At 39.8% G+C, this 17,220-nt stretch overlaps 1 protein-coding gene across 1 annotated transcript; it reads left to right on the plus strand.

Moving 5' to 3' along the window:
- Positions 1-549: 549 nt before the first annotated feature.
- Positions 550-14,624, plus strand: LOC131687722 (uncharacterized). The gene is made up of 5 exons (XM_058971816.1): positions 550-1,623; positions 1,891-2,202; positions 2,291-2,389; positions 11,282-11,314; positions 14,250-14,624. The coding sequence occupies exons 1-5, from the start codon at positions 550-552 to the stop codon at positions 14,622-14,624; spliced, it is 1,893 nt and encodes a 630-aa protein (XP_058827799.1).
- The last annotated feature ends 2,596 nt before the right edge of the window (positions 14,625-17,220 follow it).

The following is a 17,220-nucleotide window of genomic DNA, read 5'->3' on the forward strand; positions in this document are numbered from 1 at the left end:
TAAAATCAACTTGCTGATCACCAGGTCAGCATCACCGAACAACAGCATTCCTACGCTCAACGAAAAAGCCATATTTAACGCTACCACCGTAACAGTTCCACCAGACACCTTGGCTCTGCTAAGTCTGGGACCAAAATTTTCGCTGCCAGTCACAAACATCAAACAAATTCCATTCTATCATTTACTCGCCGATGTTGAAGCCATCCTACATCCATCGGAACAGATGCCAAGTGGCAACGCAAATCCAAAACTACATCTCTAAAGCAAAACACAACGAATACAAATCCCCGCTCCACGATTTCTGCAAACACGCAACGACCACAACTGCAAAATTTCTCACTGAACACCAAGACATCTGTATCCTCGAGGCCGACAAAGGTAATAGAACGGTCATAATGTAGAAAAAGAAATTTAAGAAAAAGGTATGCGTTATTGAATGAACCAGCATACCAAACGGTATCCAAAGACCCCACACCTTCCGTCCAAAGACAGAACAACTCGCTCATTACCAGATTGCTCAATCTCAAGCTCATCGACACTAAAACATCTATGCGCCTAAAATCAAACACAGCTGTATGCCCACGCATATACGGACAACCCAAAGCGCACAAACCCAACTTGCCACTGCGCCCGGTGGTCTCCAATATCACAGCACCGAAATATCAACTTGCCAAGTTCATAGGCAGTATACTAAAATCATCATTCCACAGTGAGTACAACACACCCGACAGTTTCCAGTTCACCGAGTATATACAACAGGCCACCCTTCCACCTGACTATGTCCTAGTGTCGTTTGATGTGGTCTCTCTGTACACAAACATACCAACAGAGCTGGTCACCCATGATATCATCATGGACTGGCGTAACATTAAAGTTCACACCAACATTAATTTGGATTTGTTTCTCGAGCTAGTCGAGTTTTGTATTAAAAGCAGTTACTTCAGATTCCGGGAAAAACACTACAAGCAAACGTTCGGCACAGCCATGGGCAGCCCCCTATCGCCCATTCTAGCTGATATTATTATGGAAAACTTACTACAAACTTCAATCAAACGACTTCCATTCACCATTCCGGTAATCCGCAAATATGTTTACGATCTATTCTTGGCGCTCCCCAAAGACAAAGTACAACAAACTCTGGATACCTTTAACGCATACAATCAACATCTACAGTTTACAAAAGAAGAGGAGATCGACAACAAACTTTCGTTCTTAGACACAGTAGTAACTCGACATTCAGACCAAACACTATCTACACGCTGGTACGCAAAACCGATAGCATCAGGCCGTCTTCTGAACTACCATTCTTTCCACCCGCTATCGATGAAAATGAACGTCGCTCAACAATTCATTAAAAGAGTGACTGGTCTCACCACGGATAACTGCCCTAACTTGCAGCAAAATATAATTTTTCAACATCTCCGTAGGAACAATTACCCATCATCACTCATCAACAGACTTATATCCCGCAATGCAAAAATATTCTGCCCCTCCAATAACTCTCAACAACCGGATAAAAATAAAAATGCATCTAACACAAGAGATCCACCCAACGATAGCAGTCCGTCCACCGACCAGGTTTACAGATCACTGCCATACGTACCATCACTCAGTACATCTATAGTAAGCATTCTAAAATCCGATTACCCAAATGTTAAAATAGCATCAAAACCAATCAGCACCACATCCAAACTAATGCTGAACGTCAAAGACCCCGTAGATCCTCTGTTGCAATCTAATGTCATCTACAGTCTGCCTTGTGGGAACTGCCCAATGTACTACATAGGAATGACACGGAATCAGCTCAAAACAAGACTGTACGGCCACAAAACCAACATATACTAGTATGTACGATTAAAAACCGACGGCGCAATCACCACCGACGAACAGCTGATCAGTCTCGGTGAGAAAACCGCTCTCATCGAACACATGATCAAAAACGACCACAATTTTGATCTCACCAAAGCTAAGATCATTGATAAAACCTATCGATCGACGGCTCTACCAATACTTGAAATGTGCCACATCTCAAACACCGCCAACACCGTCAACCATCGCACCGATGTAGATGGTCTCAACACTACCTACGCCGGCATCCTACACACACTGAAAACGACCAGCACTCGAAGGAATAGAAACACAGAAACCAGTGATGACAGTTGTTTGGCTCACAATTGCTATCAATCCCTCCATACGCAATCAGTGGGTCACCATCTTCAAACCAGACGTTGGACCACTTCGTGCATACATAGAGCTCCGTACCAAAGATTTTTTCAGATGACTTTTTCAGCACAAAATCGTCATCTCCACAACCATTTCGGCCAGTGCAAAAACACCCAACCTCCCACCGTTGGCAATCAGCGACCACGACAAAAACGACACGATTAAAGTGAGTCACACAGCACTGCAATTTTGTTTTTGTTTCGTACCTTTTCCATATATGTTTTTACTATGCTTTGCCTGTTCACTCATAATAAACGATTATTTTAGTTTCCCTTGAAAAAGGCCGCCAAACACGGTCGAAACGTCGGGCAGTTTTAAAAACAATTCGTTTGCTCAAGCTAAATTGACTGAGAAAGCCGTAAATATTCACAAAAGACCTTTCTAACGGTATACGGTTTTGTGTCAAATAATGTACGATTTATGAAAAACAATATGAAAATTGTCATTTTCTTGAGATTTTTTCATGAACAACATGCAAATGGTTCTAAATTTTTCCAAACCCACGTCCTAGTTCTAATCACAAATCGAAAGAACAGTTGATTCCGCGACCAGCGACATTTTTTTTTTCATACGTTTATTTGATACGGCATTTGCAAAAGCTTTTTATGCCAGTTTCTTTTTTTACATAGCACGTTACAAAAATCCTTAAGACTAATTTTAACTATACTAGTAATTTGTCTAAAACTAACACTGAAATCACTTTATTGTTTGCTTTTTTCCTTACATTGTTGTATTTCATAATTATCTAGTATTGTCGGGTGTATTTATTTCCTTTTTTTTGTTATTGTCTAAATTTAAAAACTGAATATTCTAGGACACTTTAATTGGTGAATGATTAGCCTTGGATGAGAGTATGAGGAGATGAATTTAATTAAATTTTGACAGACGCTGTTTTTAGAAAATGATAGATAAGTTCCATGTATAGAGGATCGCGATACGCCAGGATGTCTCTAACAGGAACATGGATTGGTCTTCCTCGGACTTGTAAAGAATCTACTAATTGTGATCTGGCTTCACGATATTCAGTGCAGGACCAAACAACATGCTCAATGTCATGGTAACCTTCTCCACAAGCACAATGATTACCCTCAGCGAGCCCAATACGACGGAGATGCGCATCTAAAGTATAATGATTGGACATGAGCCTAGACATCACACGGATGAAGTCCCAACTTACATCCAATCCTTTGAACCATGCCTTCGTTGATACTTTAGGGATAATTGAGTGTAGCTATCGTCCCATATCTCCATTGCCCCAAGATGTTTGCCAACTAGCAAGTGTCCTCTGTCGAGAAGCGCTATAAAATTCATTGTAAGCGATGGGTCTTTCATATATTTCACCATCTAGTGCACCAATCTTGGCTAAATTATCAGGCTAAATACTCAGAGATTCTCGTATCTTCCCCAAAAAGAATGGATCGTGATTATCAATCCTGTTTGAGCGTAGAGCTGCAATTGTGCTGAGACTATCAGTGAGGATAAAGTAATGGTTCGGGGGTAAAGTAATAATTATATGCAAACTATAGTGAACTGCTGCTAGTTCCGCTATATAAACAGAGGCGGGTTCTGCAAGTTTGAGAGAAATTGAAAAATTATTGTTGAAAATACCGAAACCAGTAGCCTCACTGATTCGTGACCCATCAGTGTAAAACATTTTAAGGCAGTCTATGTGTTGATATTTACTTGTGAATATTTTAGGGATCTCCCGCGAGAGTAGATGATCCGGAATTCCACAAATCTCTGCTTGCATGGACGTGTCGAAGAATAAAGTGGATTCAGGAGTATCTAGTATATTGACGTATGTGGGAACATACCTAGCAGGCGTTATTTCTTGTGACATGTGATTGAAATACACTGTCATGAATCTGGTTTGGGGTTGAAGCTCGACAAGTCTTTCAAAATTTTCAATTACCAGTGGGTTCATAACCTCACATCGAATAAGTAAACGAGAGGAGAGATCCCAGAATCGGTCTTTTAAAGGAAGAACTCCCGCTAGTACTTCAAGACTCATCGTATGGGTCGACTGCATGCAACCTAAGGCAATTCGTAAACAGCGATACTGTATCCGTTCCAGTTTAATAATGTGAGTGTTCGCAGCTGAACGGAAACAGATGCACCCATATTCCATTACTGAAAGTATTGTTGTTTGATACAATCTTATCATGTCACTTGGATGAGAACCCCACCATGATCCAGTTATTGTTCGCAGAAAATTTATCCTTTGTTGGCATTTCGTTATTAGATACCTAATGTGGCCTCCCCATGTGCCTTTAGAATCGAACCAAATTCCAAGGTATTTAAAAGTCAGGACTTGGGCTATCGTTCTACCAACCAACTGAAGCTGAAGCTGAGCTGGATCACGCTTCCTTGAGAAAACGACCAACTCTGTTTTCTCCGTAGAAAAATCCATGCCCAGCTTTAAAGCCCAAATTGATAAATTATCCAAGCTATCTTGCAATGGTTGTTGTAAATTTATAGCTTTTGGTCCTGTGGCAGAAACCACCCCATCATCTGCAAGTTGTCTTAAAGTGCATGGGCTGACAATACAATTATCAATGTCATTCACGTAAAATTATAGAGAGGGGGCTTAGACAAGAGCCTTGTGGGAGGCCCATGTAACTTATTCTGAGTGTCGCCAAATCGCCATATGAAAAATGCATGTGGTTTTCTGACAATAAATTGTTTAAATAATTATTTAATATCGGTGAAAGACCACATTGATGTAGCTTCTCCGAGAGAACATCAATGGAGACTGAGTCGAATGCTCCTTTTATGTCTAAGAACACAGACGCCATTTGTTCTTTTTTTGCGTAAGCGAGTTGGATTTCCGACGAAAGTAGCGCCAGACAATCATTCGTTCCCTTTCCCCTCTGAAAACCAAACTGGGTATCTGATAGCAAGCCGTTCGCCTCAACCCAATTGTCGAGACGTCGTAGGATAATTTTTTCCAACAATTTGCTGATGCAGGATAGCATTGCAATCGGTCGATACGAGTTATGATCGGAGGCTGGTTTTCCCGGTTTTGGAATAGCGATAACTCTCACTTGTCTCCAGTCGTGCGGGACAATGTTCTGCTCAAGAAGCTTATTGAATAAATTCAACAAGCGTCTTTTTGCTAGGTCAGGCAGATTCTTCACCAAGTTGAATTTAATTCTGTCTAGTCCCGGAGCACTATTGTTGCATGAGAGGAGTGCAATTGAAAATTCCATCATTGTCAAAGGCGAATCTATGAAATCGTTACTTGTGGGAGCATCGCGAGTGATTTTCTGCGCAGGAGCAAAATCTGGACAAATTTTCTTGGCAAAATTAAATATCCAACGATTCGAAAAATCTTCGCTTTCATTAGTCACGTTTCGATTCCTCATTCTTCTGGCTGTGTTCCAAAGAGTACTCATTGATGTTTCTCTTGACAAGCCATTAACGAAGTGTCTCCAATAACTAGACTTTTTGACACGACGTATACAGTCAAATTTGTTTTGCAAAATGAAATAATTTTCAAAGTTCTCGCGTATACCCCTTTTCTGTTTCATAATTTCTTTGTAGGCAACTTGTTTAGCTTCATATGCATCAGAGCACTCTTTGTCCCACCAAGGATTAGGGGGCCGTCTATTTATTGTCATTCCAGGATTGCATTTCGTTTGGGCTTGTTCTGCTGCTTCAATAATTAAACCCGCTAAGAATTCATATTCTTCGGTAGGGGGTAGCTCTTCTGTCGAAGCAAGAGAAGTGGAAATTAACGTTTCGTATGTTTTTCAATCAATATTTCGTGTTAAGTCATAAGGAACATTGATTGAATTCGTAAGGCCTAATTCACTGTTAATTGAAACAACGATTGGCAAATGATCGCTACCGTGAGGATCAGGTACAACCTTCCACGTGCAATTTAATCGAAGTGATGTCGAGCACAGAGATAGATCTAATGCACTTGGACGTGCAGGAGGTCTGGGGATGCGTGTTGTTTCGCCAGTATTTAAAACTGTCATATTAAATTCGTCACAAACATTGTATATCAAAGAGGATCGATTATCATTGTAGAGGGAACCCCACAATACTCCGTGCGAGTTGAAGTCTCCCAGTATCAGACGCGGAGCAGCCATGGATTCCACTACCTCAAAAATTTGACGTTGTCCAATTTGAACTTTGGGAGGTATATATATAGAAGCGATAGACATGTCTTTGCCTTTAATGTTCGTTTGGACAGCAACGGCCTCAATGCACGCAAACAAGGGGATGTTAATTCTATAGAAAGAATAGCACTTTTTAATTCCTAGAAGCACTCCTCCATACGGGGTGTCTCGGTCTAGGCGAATAATGTTGAAATCATTTAAGTTGAAATTAATATTTGAGGTAAGCCATGTTTCACATATAGCAAAAGCATCGCATTTTAAATTATGCAGTAAAATTTTTAAGGAATCAATTTTTGGTATGATACTTCTGCAATTCCACTGTAAAACAGTGATGGAGTCTTTCACCTTAGTAGTTGAATTAAACATTGAAAGATATAATTGCTGCAAGGATGGGCCATTGAGCAATCAGCTGCTCTAAAAATGTTCTAATTGTTGGGAGGAAAGCTGAAAGTATACTCTTTAGTGGTTCAGAAATATTGAATGCTTTAAAAATCCAATCAACAATTTCAGAAAATTTCAATAATCCTACCCCCGGCTGAGGCTCAGAGGAAGTCGAAATTTTATTATTTCCAGTAATGGTGTTCTGTTTGGATTGTGCGTTCCCAAAACCGGGCGGAATTGATTTCGGTTTTGAATCGGAATTTTTCGGTTTTGGGCGTAGTTTATCTATTGGTGGAGAAATTTTAAGGCCCTTTCTTGGCAGCTTGGGAAAAGAAGACTGTTTTCTTTTTCTGGAATTTCCGGGTAAAACAAATGATGTACCTTCGCACGCTCCGTCAGAGTCAGACTGTTCCGAAAATAGAGATGTGTAAGTGTTTTCTAAGAAGATGGGTTTAGGGGTAGAATTTTTCAACATTTCTGCATAGGAGCGCTTAGACCTCTCCTTCAAGGATCGTTTAATTTTATCCTCACGCAATTTATAAGTGGGGCATGTAGGGAGCTCATGCGAGTTTTCTCCGCACATTAAACATTTTTCTGAATTTTCATTGCATGTATCCTCTTGATGAGAACCCCCACATTTGCCACACCGTGCCTTATTGGAACAGTAAGTGGCTGTGTGGCCAAGCTGTTTGCAATTAAGGCAATTCATTACACGAGGGATAAAAAGGCGAACAGGGAGACGAATCTTATCGATAATGACATAGTTGGGCAGCGCAGACCCAGCGAAAGTCACTCGAAACGAGTCAGACAGTCGATAAACTTTTTTATCTCCTTCGTGTGATACTGAATGCAATTGCTTGCATTCAAGTATTTTACGTCTTTAAGTATGGTGTCTTTGAAACGACCAACCCCATGCTTAACTAAGTCATCAACAGTCAAACTCGATTCTGTGATGACCCCATCAATTTCAATTTCCTTTGAAGGAATATACGCTCTATATTCACGCGTAAAAAGCTCGCAAGAAGCAATTGCATTGGCTTGTTTGAGACTACCAACGACAATGCGTATTTTATCTTTATTAACTTTGACGATCTCTTTTACATCCGAGAATCGCGAAGTCAAATCTTTAGAAATTTGAATGATATTTAGCGCCTTTGCTTTACGCCTAATAAATACAATCCATGGTCCCGTTGACGACTCTGGGTAAATTTTAATTCTAATCGGGTTTACATTTTCAGCAGAAGGCTTAGGGGGAGGGTCTGTTACTCTTTCTCCCATCTCTTCATCCATTTTACCTAGTAAGAAAAACTATCATAAAAAGGAATGAAAAATATACCTGTTATCTGCTATCTATTAGGTGACGAAGACACCGGTAGAACACACCTCATGTGCTACGTTGTAAACTCGGTGCCCGTTGTTTGACAATGTGACACTTGCTGTCCTTCTTCGTCGCGTTGCTTCTTCAGTAGAGAAATAGTCCTACCTGCAACACTTCAAAACTCTCTCCGATTAAGCTGCTCGTCGGTATCACCACCACAAGCGCGCTTTCTCCGTTTCCACCACCTCGGTAGACAAATGTGGCTACCTGTGGCTTGCTGTGAAAATCCCACTGTCGATGCGGCACTTTTCGGTGCCACTTGTTTTCCTTATTCGTCGTACCACTTCTGCGGTAGACAAATAGAGCAAATGGGTCTACCTGTGACGCTTCCCTCTCGTCGATTAGAATTGGCCGACGACACCAATACACTATATTTTTTTCTGTGTGTACAGGCACGATCACTGTCGATTTCTGCCACCGCGGTAGGCAAATTCGTCTACCCGCGGTTTGCTGTCAAAACACCACTTGTCGAGGATGCCGTTGACCACACCTCCGACGTATCAACTGTCGACTCACACTTATCAAACTGGTCTCTCTCTCTCCCACAATAACGCATACAGCGTCTCGCACTCCGTCACTCTCTCGAGAACAAAACCTTCCACCTGGAGGCACAACCGTCTCGGTCGGTTGCAAAAACTGTTATGAAGCACCGGTATGACCAGCGACATTTTGATTATAAACATCGGACGGGAAAGGGCAAAGTTATTTATTTATTCCCAAGTTAGTAATTTTCGCGCTTGGCCTCTAAAGGCGAAAAATGCAATTTCGAGATAACCACTGTGGTGCAATGCTGATCACAGTAGCAATGCCACATAAACCCTTTAAGAGTCATGGGAGACAATTCCTAATTTAGGCAAAATCGAATGATTCCGCCTTTTCTCGACCGATTTGCATGATCAGAATATGGAAGTGGAATTAAATGCTCTTTCGATTTGTGATTAAAACTAAAACGTGCCTTTGAAAACATATTGAACCATTTGCATTTTTTCATGAAAAAATCTAAAAAAAAAGCAATTTTCATATTGTTGTCCACAAATCGCACAATATTTATTACAAAACAGCATATACCGCTGAAAAGATTTCTCTTTCTTCTTTCCATAAATAATAAAATTTGCAAATTGACTGAAAAATGAATTTAATGCCGCAAGTCCCTAAAAAAAAATATTTTTTGGGGGTATACGAAACTTGCCAAACATGGTTTTGTGTTGCATTTGAGTAGACCTACAACTTATATGTATTGAGTCACTTGAAAAGTTCGTTCAATGTTTGATTTTTTTGTAGTAGTGTGTACTGGTTAGTATAAACTAAATTAACTAAAAGAGCTAGCAGTTCCACGATATTAATGAGCTTAGTCGCGTTGTTTTGTTTTGAACAAAAAGTCCAATATAAACCAGGCAAAATAAAAAATCAACTACTTATTTTTTTTCGAGGGTTGTCCTACTGGAGCTGTAGAGCTAGGTTCTCGGAAGGGCTCCCCGTCAGAATCACATACTACAATTTGCAGACGAGACAGGCAATGTCGCCCACTAAAACACTGCATTAGGCCAATTGTAGCGGGCCGTGATTCTGAATGTGATATTCATTTTACGGTTCAGGTATGTACGTAGGGACTCGCGATCGCGTGTATCATCGCGAAGGGCTCGAATATTTGTACGTTAACGTACTCGATCGCGTGTGCGTTTGTATATCGCGTGTGCTAACGTGTATGAACTTCGCGTGTATAAATTCTATTTCATAACCGTGTGCCTTTCGCATATTCGCGTGTGTTCTAGAATGATCGCGCGCGGACCGTGAATCTGATACTTAATTTTTTGTGTACGGTTCAGATTCCAGAAGAAAATGGGTTCTTACATATCATTAGAATTCCCATTCATGTCGCCGTAGAACGCGTGGTCTAGTGGATATGAGCTTTATTTTTTTTTTTGATTGGTCCAACTGAACGTATGGACCTAAATTGCTAGAATGAAGGCTAAAGATTTCCGGACGTGACCGATTCATGACCGCGCGCGTTTGCGGGTTCGCGTTTGAGTCCGCGTTTGTGATATCGTAAGTACTAAAAGGTTCACACAATTGCCGAAGTGTTATCAACTTTACGCGATCGCGGGCATAGGTGTGCGTAGATGATCGCGAAGGGCTTAAGCGTTCGTATGTTGACGTGTTTGTCGCATGTGCTCGCGTGTATGTGACTTCGCGTGTATAAATTCGTTTTTGAAACCCTGCGGCCATTCATATATTCGCGGACCGTCATTCTGATCTTTAGCTTTCGGTGTACTAATCACATTCTGATAGGGAGAGAGTTACCCCATATCACTAGAGTTTGCGGTCATGTCGCCATGGAACGTTTTGTCTAGTGGATATGGGAGTTATTTTTCAATTTTATTATTTTTTTTATTAATTAACAAGGACCTAGATTGTTGGTACCGAGGATAGAGACTTCCGGACGATCCCGATTCATGATGGCGCGATCGCGGGAGTTTGTAGGTTGATGCTTGAGATCGTGTTGCTAAGTTTAAGAGTACTGAGATTTTCACCTTATCACCGGGGTGTAACCATGTTTGCGAGTTCGTGGGCGTAGGTTGCTTGGAAGATCGCGAGGGGCTCTAACGTTTGTGCGCTGACGTGATTTTGTAACGCGTGTTCTTGAATGGTCGCGCGAACCGTGAGTCTGATATTAAATTTTCGGTGCGCGATTTGAATTCTGGCAGAGTGGGATCGTTTATATCGATAGGGTTTCCGGTCATGTCGCCATGACACGTGTTGTCTAATAGGTATGGGCGTTTTTTCTTAATTGGTCCAGCTGAAGGCATGGACCTAGGCTTCTAGGATCAAGAATAGACTTCAGGACGTGATCGATTCGCAATCGCGGGCGCGAGGGCATTTTTGTAGGTTCCCGCTTGAGACCGCGTTTGAGAATGTGTGAGTGTTAAGACGTTTGTTCGGATTAATCACAAACCTTTTTATAGCAGCCGTATTCGCGCTGCTTAAAACTGCAAGTATTATTTAATCATTAAATATTCAATCATTTAGTTCAGAATAATTCGCTTGCATGAATAGTTTCTCTTTTTTCTAATCCTAACTGCTTTCAGCTTTTCCTTCAATCACCGAAATCTGTATAAATTTAATCAAATTGGGTTTTTCTAAATTATATTCTTTTCTTATTTTTTACTTACAGGTACCGAACTGCAACATACAGGGATACCACGAGGTGAGTCTTTGTACTCGTTTCAGAAACCACGGACTTCGAACAGCAAATATAATTCGCCTATCGGACACAAAATGTTATAGTTGTAAGCCGATTCACCCAAATATTATAACTCTGTTTTGCTTACAATCTAAACGTATCGTTCGCTAAATACAGCTATACTTCAACTGCCTTCAAACGCTTTAATTAATATAATTTCAATCCGAAAAACTTTTGAACCACTTTCATCAATTTTTACTTTTTGTTTACCATCTAACTCTTTCTATGCTCCCTTTTGACAATTATGATTTTCCGTTTCTCCCTTCCGAGCGACCTCTGATATTTCGAATCAAGATAGTGCACCAAACAGGTATGCGCAAAGTGCCCTGCGGTGCTTACAACGTTCACTATCACCATCTTTGATGACCCAGCTGAAAGCGGGTGTAGAATGGCAGTATAGGACTCGAAAACTAGAAATAAAGGACAATATATGAGAGACGTAATAGATTTGATAGGTACAAGATACAGCTGAATTTATGATCATCACATGAAAGACATTCATTAGTACTTCAAGCTCTACCAATACTTGAATAGCCAACCACCACACATAGCACATGCTTTCTTTTTTTTATATCGCTAGCCGTGCATTGAAGAATGCCTAAAACTCTGAACTAAGCCCCGTCGAGTCCAGTCCGTCATCTGTCCGTCTCGTCCTGTCGTGTCTGGAGCTTCCAGGTTACATGCATTCACCAGACGAGACTAGCTTATGTCAGCTTAATTGTGCACTGGTTTCGTAGAATCGAGGCGATCATCGAAATGATAGATCCTACGAGTGAATGCACTTGGCCCAGTCACCTGTCGAGCATTTGTATATTTGCGTGTTTGAATGTTTACGTGTGTATGGGAAGTGTTGTGTGTTGAGATATGTGTGTTACCTGTAAATAATAAGTTAATACAAATAATATTTAATGCGTTAAAATAAGACATGTGTAATATGCTACTTGCAGTTTTTGGTCGTTCCTACTTATCTGATTCAATTGAGTATGAGAGTACATCTCAATTCTTCTAAAACCTGGCGACGTCTGATGGTAGCGAATAGTCATTGTTGGCAGCAATGTTACCCGTTTTTTGATGAATGAACTTGGAGAGGTCATCATAGGAATGTGACGCATGAGACCGAAAATAAATAAAACAAAATGAAATAAAGAGAAGAGTTAGTATTATTATTGAGTATTATTTGAACAACACACATGTAACATGCAATAAAACTACTTGGAATCGTCTAAATGACAGAAAATGATATATATTTACTATTAACGACAATTGCATTCCGTTAAAAGTTTCTCATGCTATGCTGACCGGGAATGGATGATTGATGTGCGTCGGTAAATTAATCGTACCTTCATTTATCCAATCCGAATGAGTCGAATCGAATGCACGAATTGAACACCGGTCAAAAGTGATCCAAACAAGGATTACCCACTATTCTATCATATAAGCCAGTTCTGCATCCGTTCCCTGACCCATATGTCACCAACACTCAAACGAATACATACACAGATAGACATACGGCTAGCACATAACAGTTTTACACTAGTACTAAAAACTACAATTATTACAACACAACACAACTAATAGGGTTCAACTGTTATTTTTTTAATGCGCCTGTGCACGTTGACAAGGTCGACCGATAAATCGACACACAATGACCCCTACTGCGAGCAGTGCTCAAAAAGACAGTCGTTAAGCTGTTGAACAATATCTGCAAACACAGCCCACAGAAAAAGTCAATCCACGGCGACTCGCCAATCGGCCACGCCAGTGTGCACAGGCTCTTAGCTGACTGTTAGTTTGGGCTGGTGCAGAGTATGAAATAACAAAAAAACATAAAAAAGGCCCTCTCGGTCTCCTCGATGCACCACTATCGAGGCGTAATGCAATAACCATCTTAAAGCAGGTGTCTGCTCAAATATGCTTGAAGATGTTTGCAATACTGTCAAACCTGTCAACCTAGGAGAGGGAAATAAAAAATCAACTACTTATTAGTGAAAAATTGCGATGAATGCGGGTATTACGAACACGATTTATGGCTCTATAAAGCATTTTAGGTTATCAGCGCAGTTTCCAGTTTCTGTCCGAACATCACACTAAGCCTTATCAAATTAATAATGATTTTAGAGATCCTAAGTGTTTTCTTCTATCTACTGGTCATACTTATTACTGGTCGCTAGCAGCTGGACATCAGTACATTATATTTTATGGAAAAGTGCATGAAACAAGTATGTTTACATGAATAATATTCCCATTTTTTTTGAATTCATGGCACTTTCCGTGTAAACTTGTGCAAATCGATTCCGCCAATTCTGAAAAAATATGTGAATTTAAATTACACATACATGCTCAGACAGCCCGGAAAGCGGGACTGAGAACATGGATGCGACTGATCTAACAAGAAGGATTGTGACGGCTTGTGACACCTCAATGCAGCGAAAACTGGAGCCCCATTGTAGACGCATAGCATTTCTTCAAATCCGGCAACCCGGCCCAGCCTAGGCACCCGTCATCGGCTTACTCGTGTCAGATGAACAACTGAACAGGCATTGTGTGACAGCACAGAATAAAGAACGCAGCAAACATCATTGAATGTAGGAGGATTAATTTCGGATCAATCGTATAGAAATTTCTGTACAGCTTTTACGAAGATCAATTGGTACTTTATTATTATTTACTATCTGATAAAAATTTTATATGAATAGTTCAATCAACATAACAGAAACAGAGTGAAGGTTTAACGTACGGTTACTGAAGACCAACATGAACCACATGTTTCATGCAATAAGCACACTACTTGTAAGTAATTCTGTACTGTACTGAGAAATTAAACCACTGATAGACATCTGTATTTACAGTTTTGAATCCTTCAATAAATTCATTTTGCTATCAAAAAGTGTGCGTTTAGTACTACAGGAACAAACTTCAAAAAAGTATGGAAAATAACGAAGATGTATTAAACATTACCCCACTTCCGGATAATACGTTCAGCTGCATAGCGTGCGAGAGACCAGACTCAGCAGACAATCTAGTTCAGTGTGATAAATGCCACAAATGGTGGCATTACTCATGTGCTGGGGTCACTGATTCTATTGTGAACCGAGATTGGATTTGCCCGAGATCAGGCATGGCAAAAGCACCGAACGGTGCTGCACGGTGGGCACTTCTACCAATAAACACGCCACCAAGAGGATTGAAGTTGGCACGCCGTACCGGTGCTCAACAGCAGACACCGGTCGCCGATACCAAGGCACCGGTGTCGGTGCCAGCGCATGATATTTAACCACCGTGCTCGTTGCTTCGGCAAAGCACCGACCCAAGTGTTTCTGACTTCGGTAGGCACCGTAACTGAGGTGCATCTCACATCGGCAGGCACCGCAACCGAGGCGTTTCTGACATCGGCAGGCACCGTACCGAGTGTTTTTAAATTCTTAAAACACGGCAGCTTATATTTCGGTAGCGATTATCGCCGCGCTATTGCTGTCGCTTGGTAAGTGGCTCAAAGCAATTTGTGCGTTCATATGCATGAACGAGCTTGGTACTTTATGAAGAATCTGTAATGCATTATACAGTAAGGAATGATTAAGTAGGTATGCATGTAGGAATTATAAATAGATGAATGAATGGATTTAAATTGGCGTTGGTACTGAAGTCGAATTGTACATCTTAGCCAACTCTTACATCAAACAACCTCAGTCCGAGTATTACGTTTGAAGACCATAACTGACCTTTATTCAATATCAAAATTAAAAAGATTCTTCTGCACTTCGAAATTTAAATATCGTCCGGTCATTTGTATTGTTTAAAAATAAGAGAAAATTCTCTTCTAAAAACTAAAAAAAATAATATTGAGACTAACTATTTAACGATTAATAGCGATTGGATTGTAACCTCCACATTCGTATTACTAAAAGTATCATTGAAAGAATAAAGTGTCAAAGTTTTCCGCTACTTAGTACTAAATAGCTCAGTTTGAAAATTTTTATTCAGGTATGGAAATACATATGCGCCTAAATTGAATTGAAAAGCAAATGAAAAAAAATGTTGATTTTAAATATTTTTATTCGGTCAACACCTTTCATATGTTTTGCATAATTTTAAGACTTTTGACTCCAAATTGTTAAAATTATTATTACCGTTGCTAAATTTACATTAACAGAGGAAGTCAGAAGTGTTGCAAGTTCTCAGTTTGACGGTTGTATTTTTCATTTGTCTCGAAATGCTCAAAATAATGTCCCGTCATTATAAAATTAATAAAAATATGATTTCTGAAAAAGTAGTACAAGTCAAGGTCGTTAAGTATCCTGTAAAGTATTCAGCTTTAGTCATAACTTCAAAAAGAAATTATGTTTCCAGAAATCAGTCTGGAAAGTGAATATGTTACTGATTGAGAAAACATTTTAGTTTTTAACTCTAGGTAGAAAGATCAATATTTAAAATCTTTGGAAATTCTCTTTAGTTTCCGCATAGGTAAAATCAAACATGAAATTGTAGTATTTTAGTAAAATTTCTAAAGTTGCAGCTTCAGCTACCATCAAATGACTTCATGAGTGCCGTGTATGAATTAAACAAAAACTTTAGGACCAATATTTTCAGTCTACCTTTCGGGCAAATGGTAGTGGGTCCAACTAGTTTGTATTGCAATTTTTAGATCTTGGTTTTTGTTCAATACAAATAATCCTATTTTGTCATTCTAATCAATTCAATCAAATATACTGTTCATTTGTCAAAATTTACAGTAAAAGTAAAAAGAAACAACTTATTTATTTATTTATTTATTTATTTATTCTTATTTTTCATCTGACCTATGTTGGTCTACATGAAATGTAGTTGAATGGGAAAAGCCCATTTCAGGATATACTTCAGAAGCAATCCTCAAATGGGCGTAAAAACCCATTATCTTTTCATATATTCACACCTGATTACAATGCATTCACACTACAATAAAATATAATAACATAGTACACAGCATTACATAAATAAAAAATACAAATATTACAAAAAATGAATCTTAAAATCTAAGTCAACCTTCTTAGTCTATTTTTGAAAACATCACAAGATAAAGAAAAGTCAAAATGGCCATAAACACTATTAAAAACATTACACATCGCCCTAATGGGTTCGTTTTGACCGTACTCGGTGCGTTGAAACTCGAGTCTTAAAAAGTTATGCGATCTGAGACTTCTCGGGGGCACATTGACATTTATTTGTGAGAGAATATCTGGAGCATCTATTTGGCCAGTTAATATCTTCCCAACAAATACTGCTCTAAATGTGTTCCGCCTTTTGGCTAGGGTTTCCATATCGAGCAGATGACAGCGATCGATGTACGGTGGTAGCTCTGTTGGGTTACGCCACGGCAGTGTTCTAAGAGCAAAACGGAGGAATCTTGCCTGTACTGCTTCTATTCGGTTGATCCAAATGCTTGTGTAAGGACACCAGATGGGTGCTGAAGCTTCCAAGACAGATCGCACAAGTGAAAAGTAGAGTGCCCGCAAACAATATGGATCAGTGAACTCTTTGGCGATTCTTATAATGAAACCGAGATTTCTATTTGCCTGTGCTGTAACATGAGAGTAATGATTTCTGAATGTCAGCTGTGAGTCCAGAAGTACACCGAGGTCTCTGACAACTGTCATTCTCTGTAGCGATTCCCCGGAAATGGTGTAGTTCCACAGTATTGGATTTTTTCTACGTGTAAAAGATATTATGGAGCACTTGGACACGCTGAGAGCCAGCAAGTTGCGATTACACCAACAACAAAAAGCATCTAAGTGTTTCTGTAGTTCCTTGCAATCTTCTATTGACCGCACAATAAGAAATAGTTTGAGATCATCGGCATATATAAGTCTACACCCAGGAGGTATAACAAAACAAAC

The sequence above is a fragment of the Topomyia yanbarensis genome, chromosome 3 (assembly GCF_030247195.1).
Source record: "Topomyia yanbarensis strain Yona2022 chromosome 3, ASM3024719v1, whole genome shotgun sequence".
In the NCBI taxonomy this organism is placed as follows: domain Eukaryota; kingdom Metazoa; phylum Arthropoda; class Insecta; order Diptera; family Culicidae; genus Topomyia; species Topomyia yanbarensis.

Coding starts and splice junctions, on each gene's coding strand:
- LOC131687722 (XM_058971816.1), top strand. CDS start 550: ATGCGCCTAAAATCAAACACAGCTGTATGCCCACGCATATACGGACAA. Junction 2,203..2,290: donor AATCCCTCCATACGCAATCA/GTGGGTCACCAT, acceptor TGACTTTTTCAG/CACAAAATCGTCATCTCCAC. Junction 11,315..14,249: donor ACATACAGGGATACCACGAG/GTGAGTCTTTGT, acceptor GTGTGCGTTTAG/TACTACAGGAACAAACTTCA.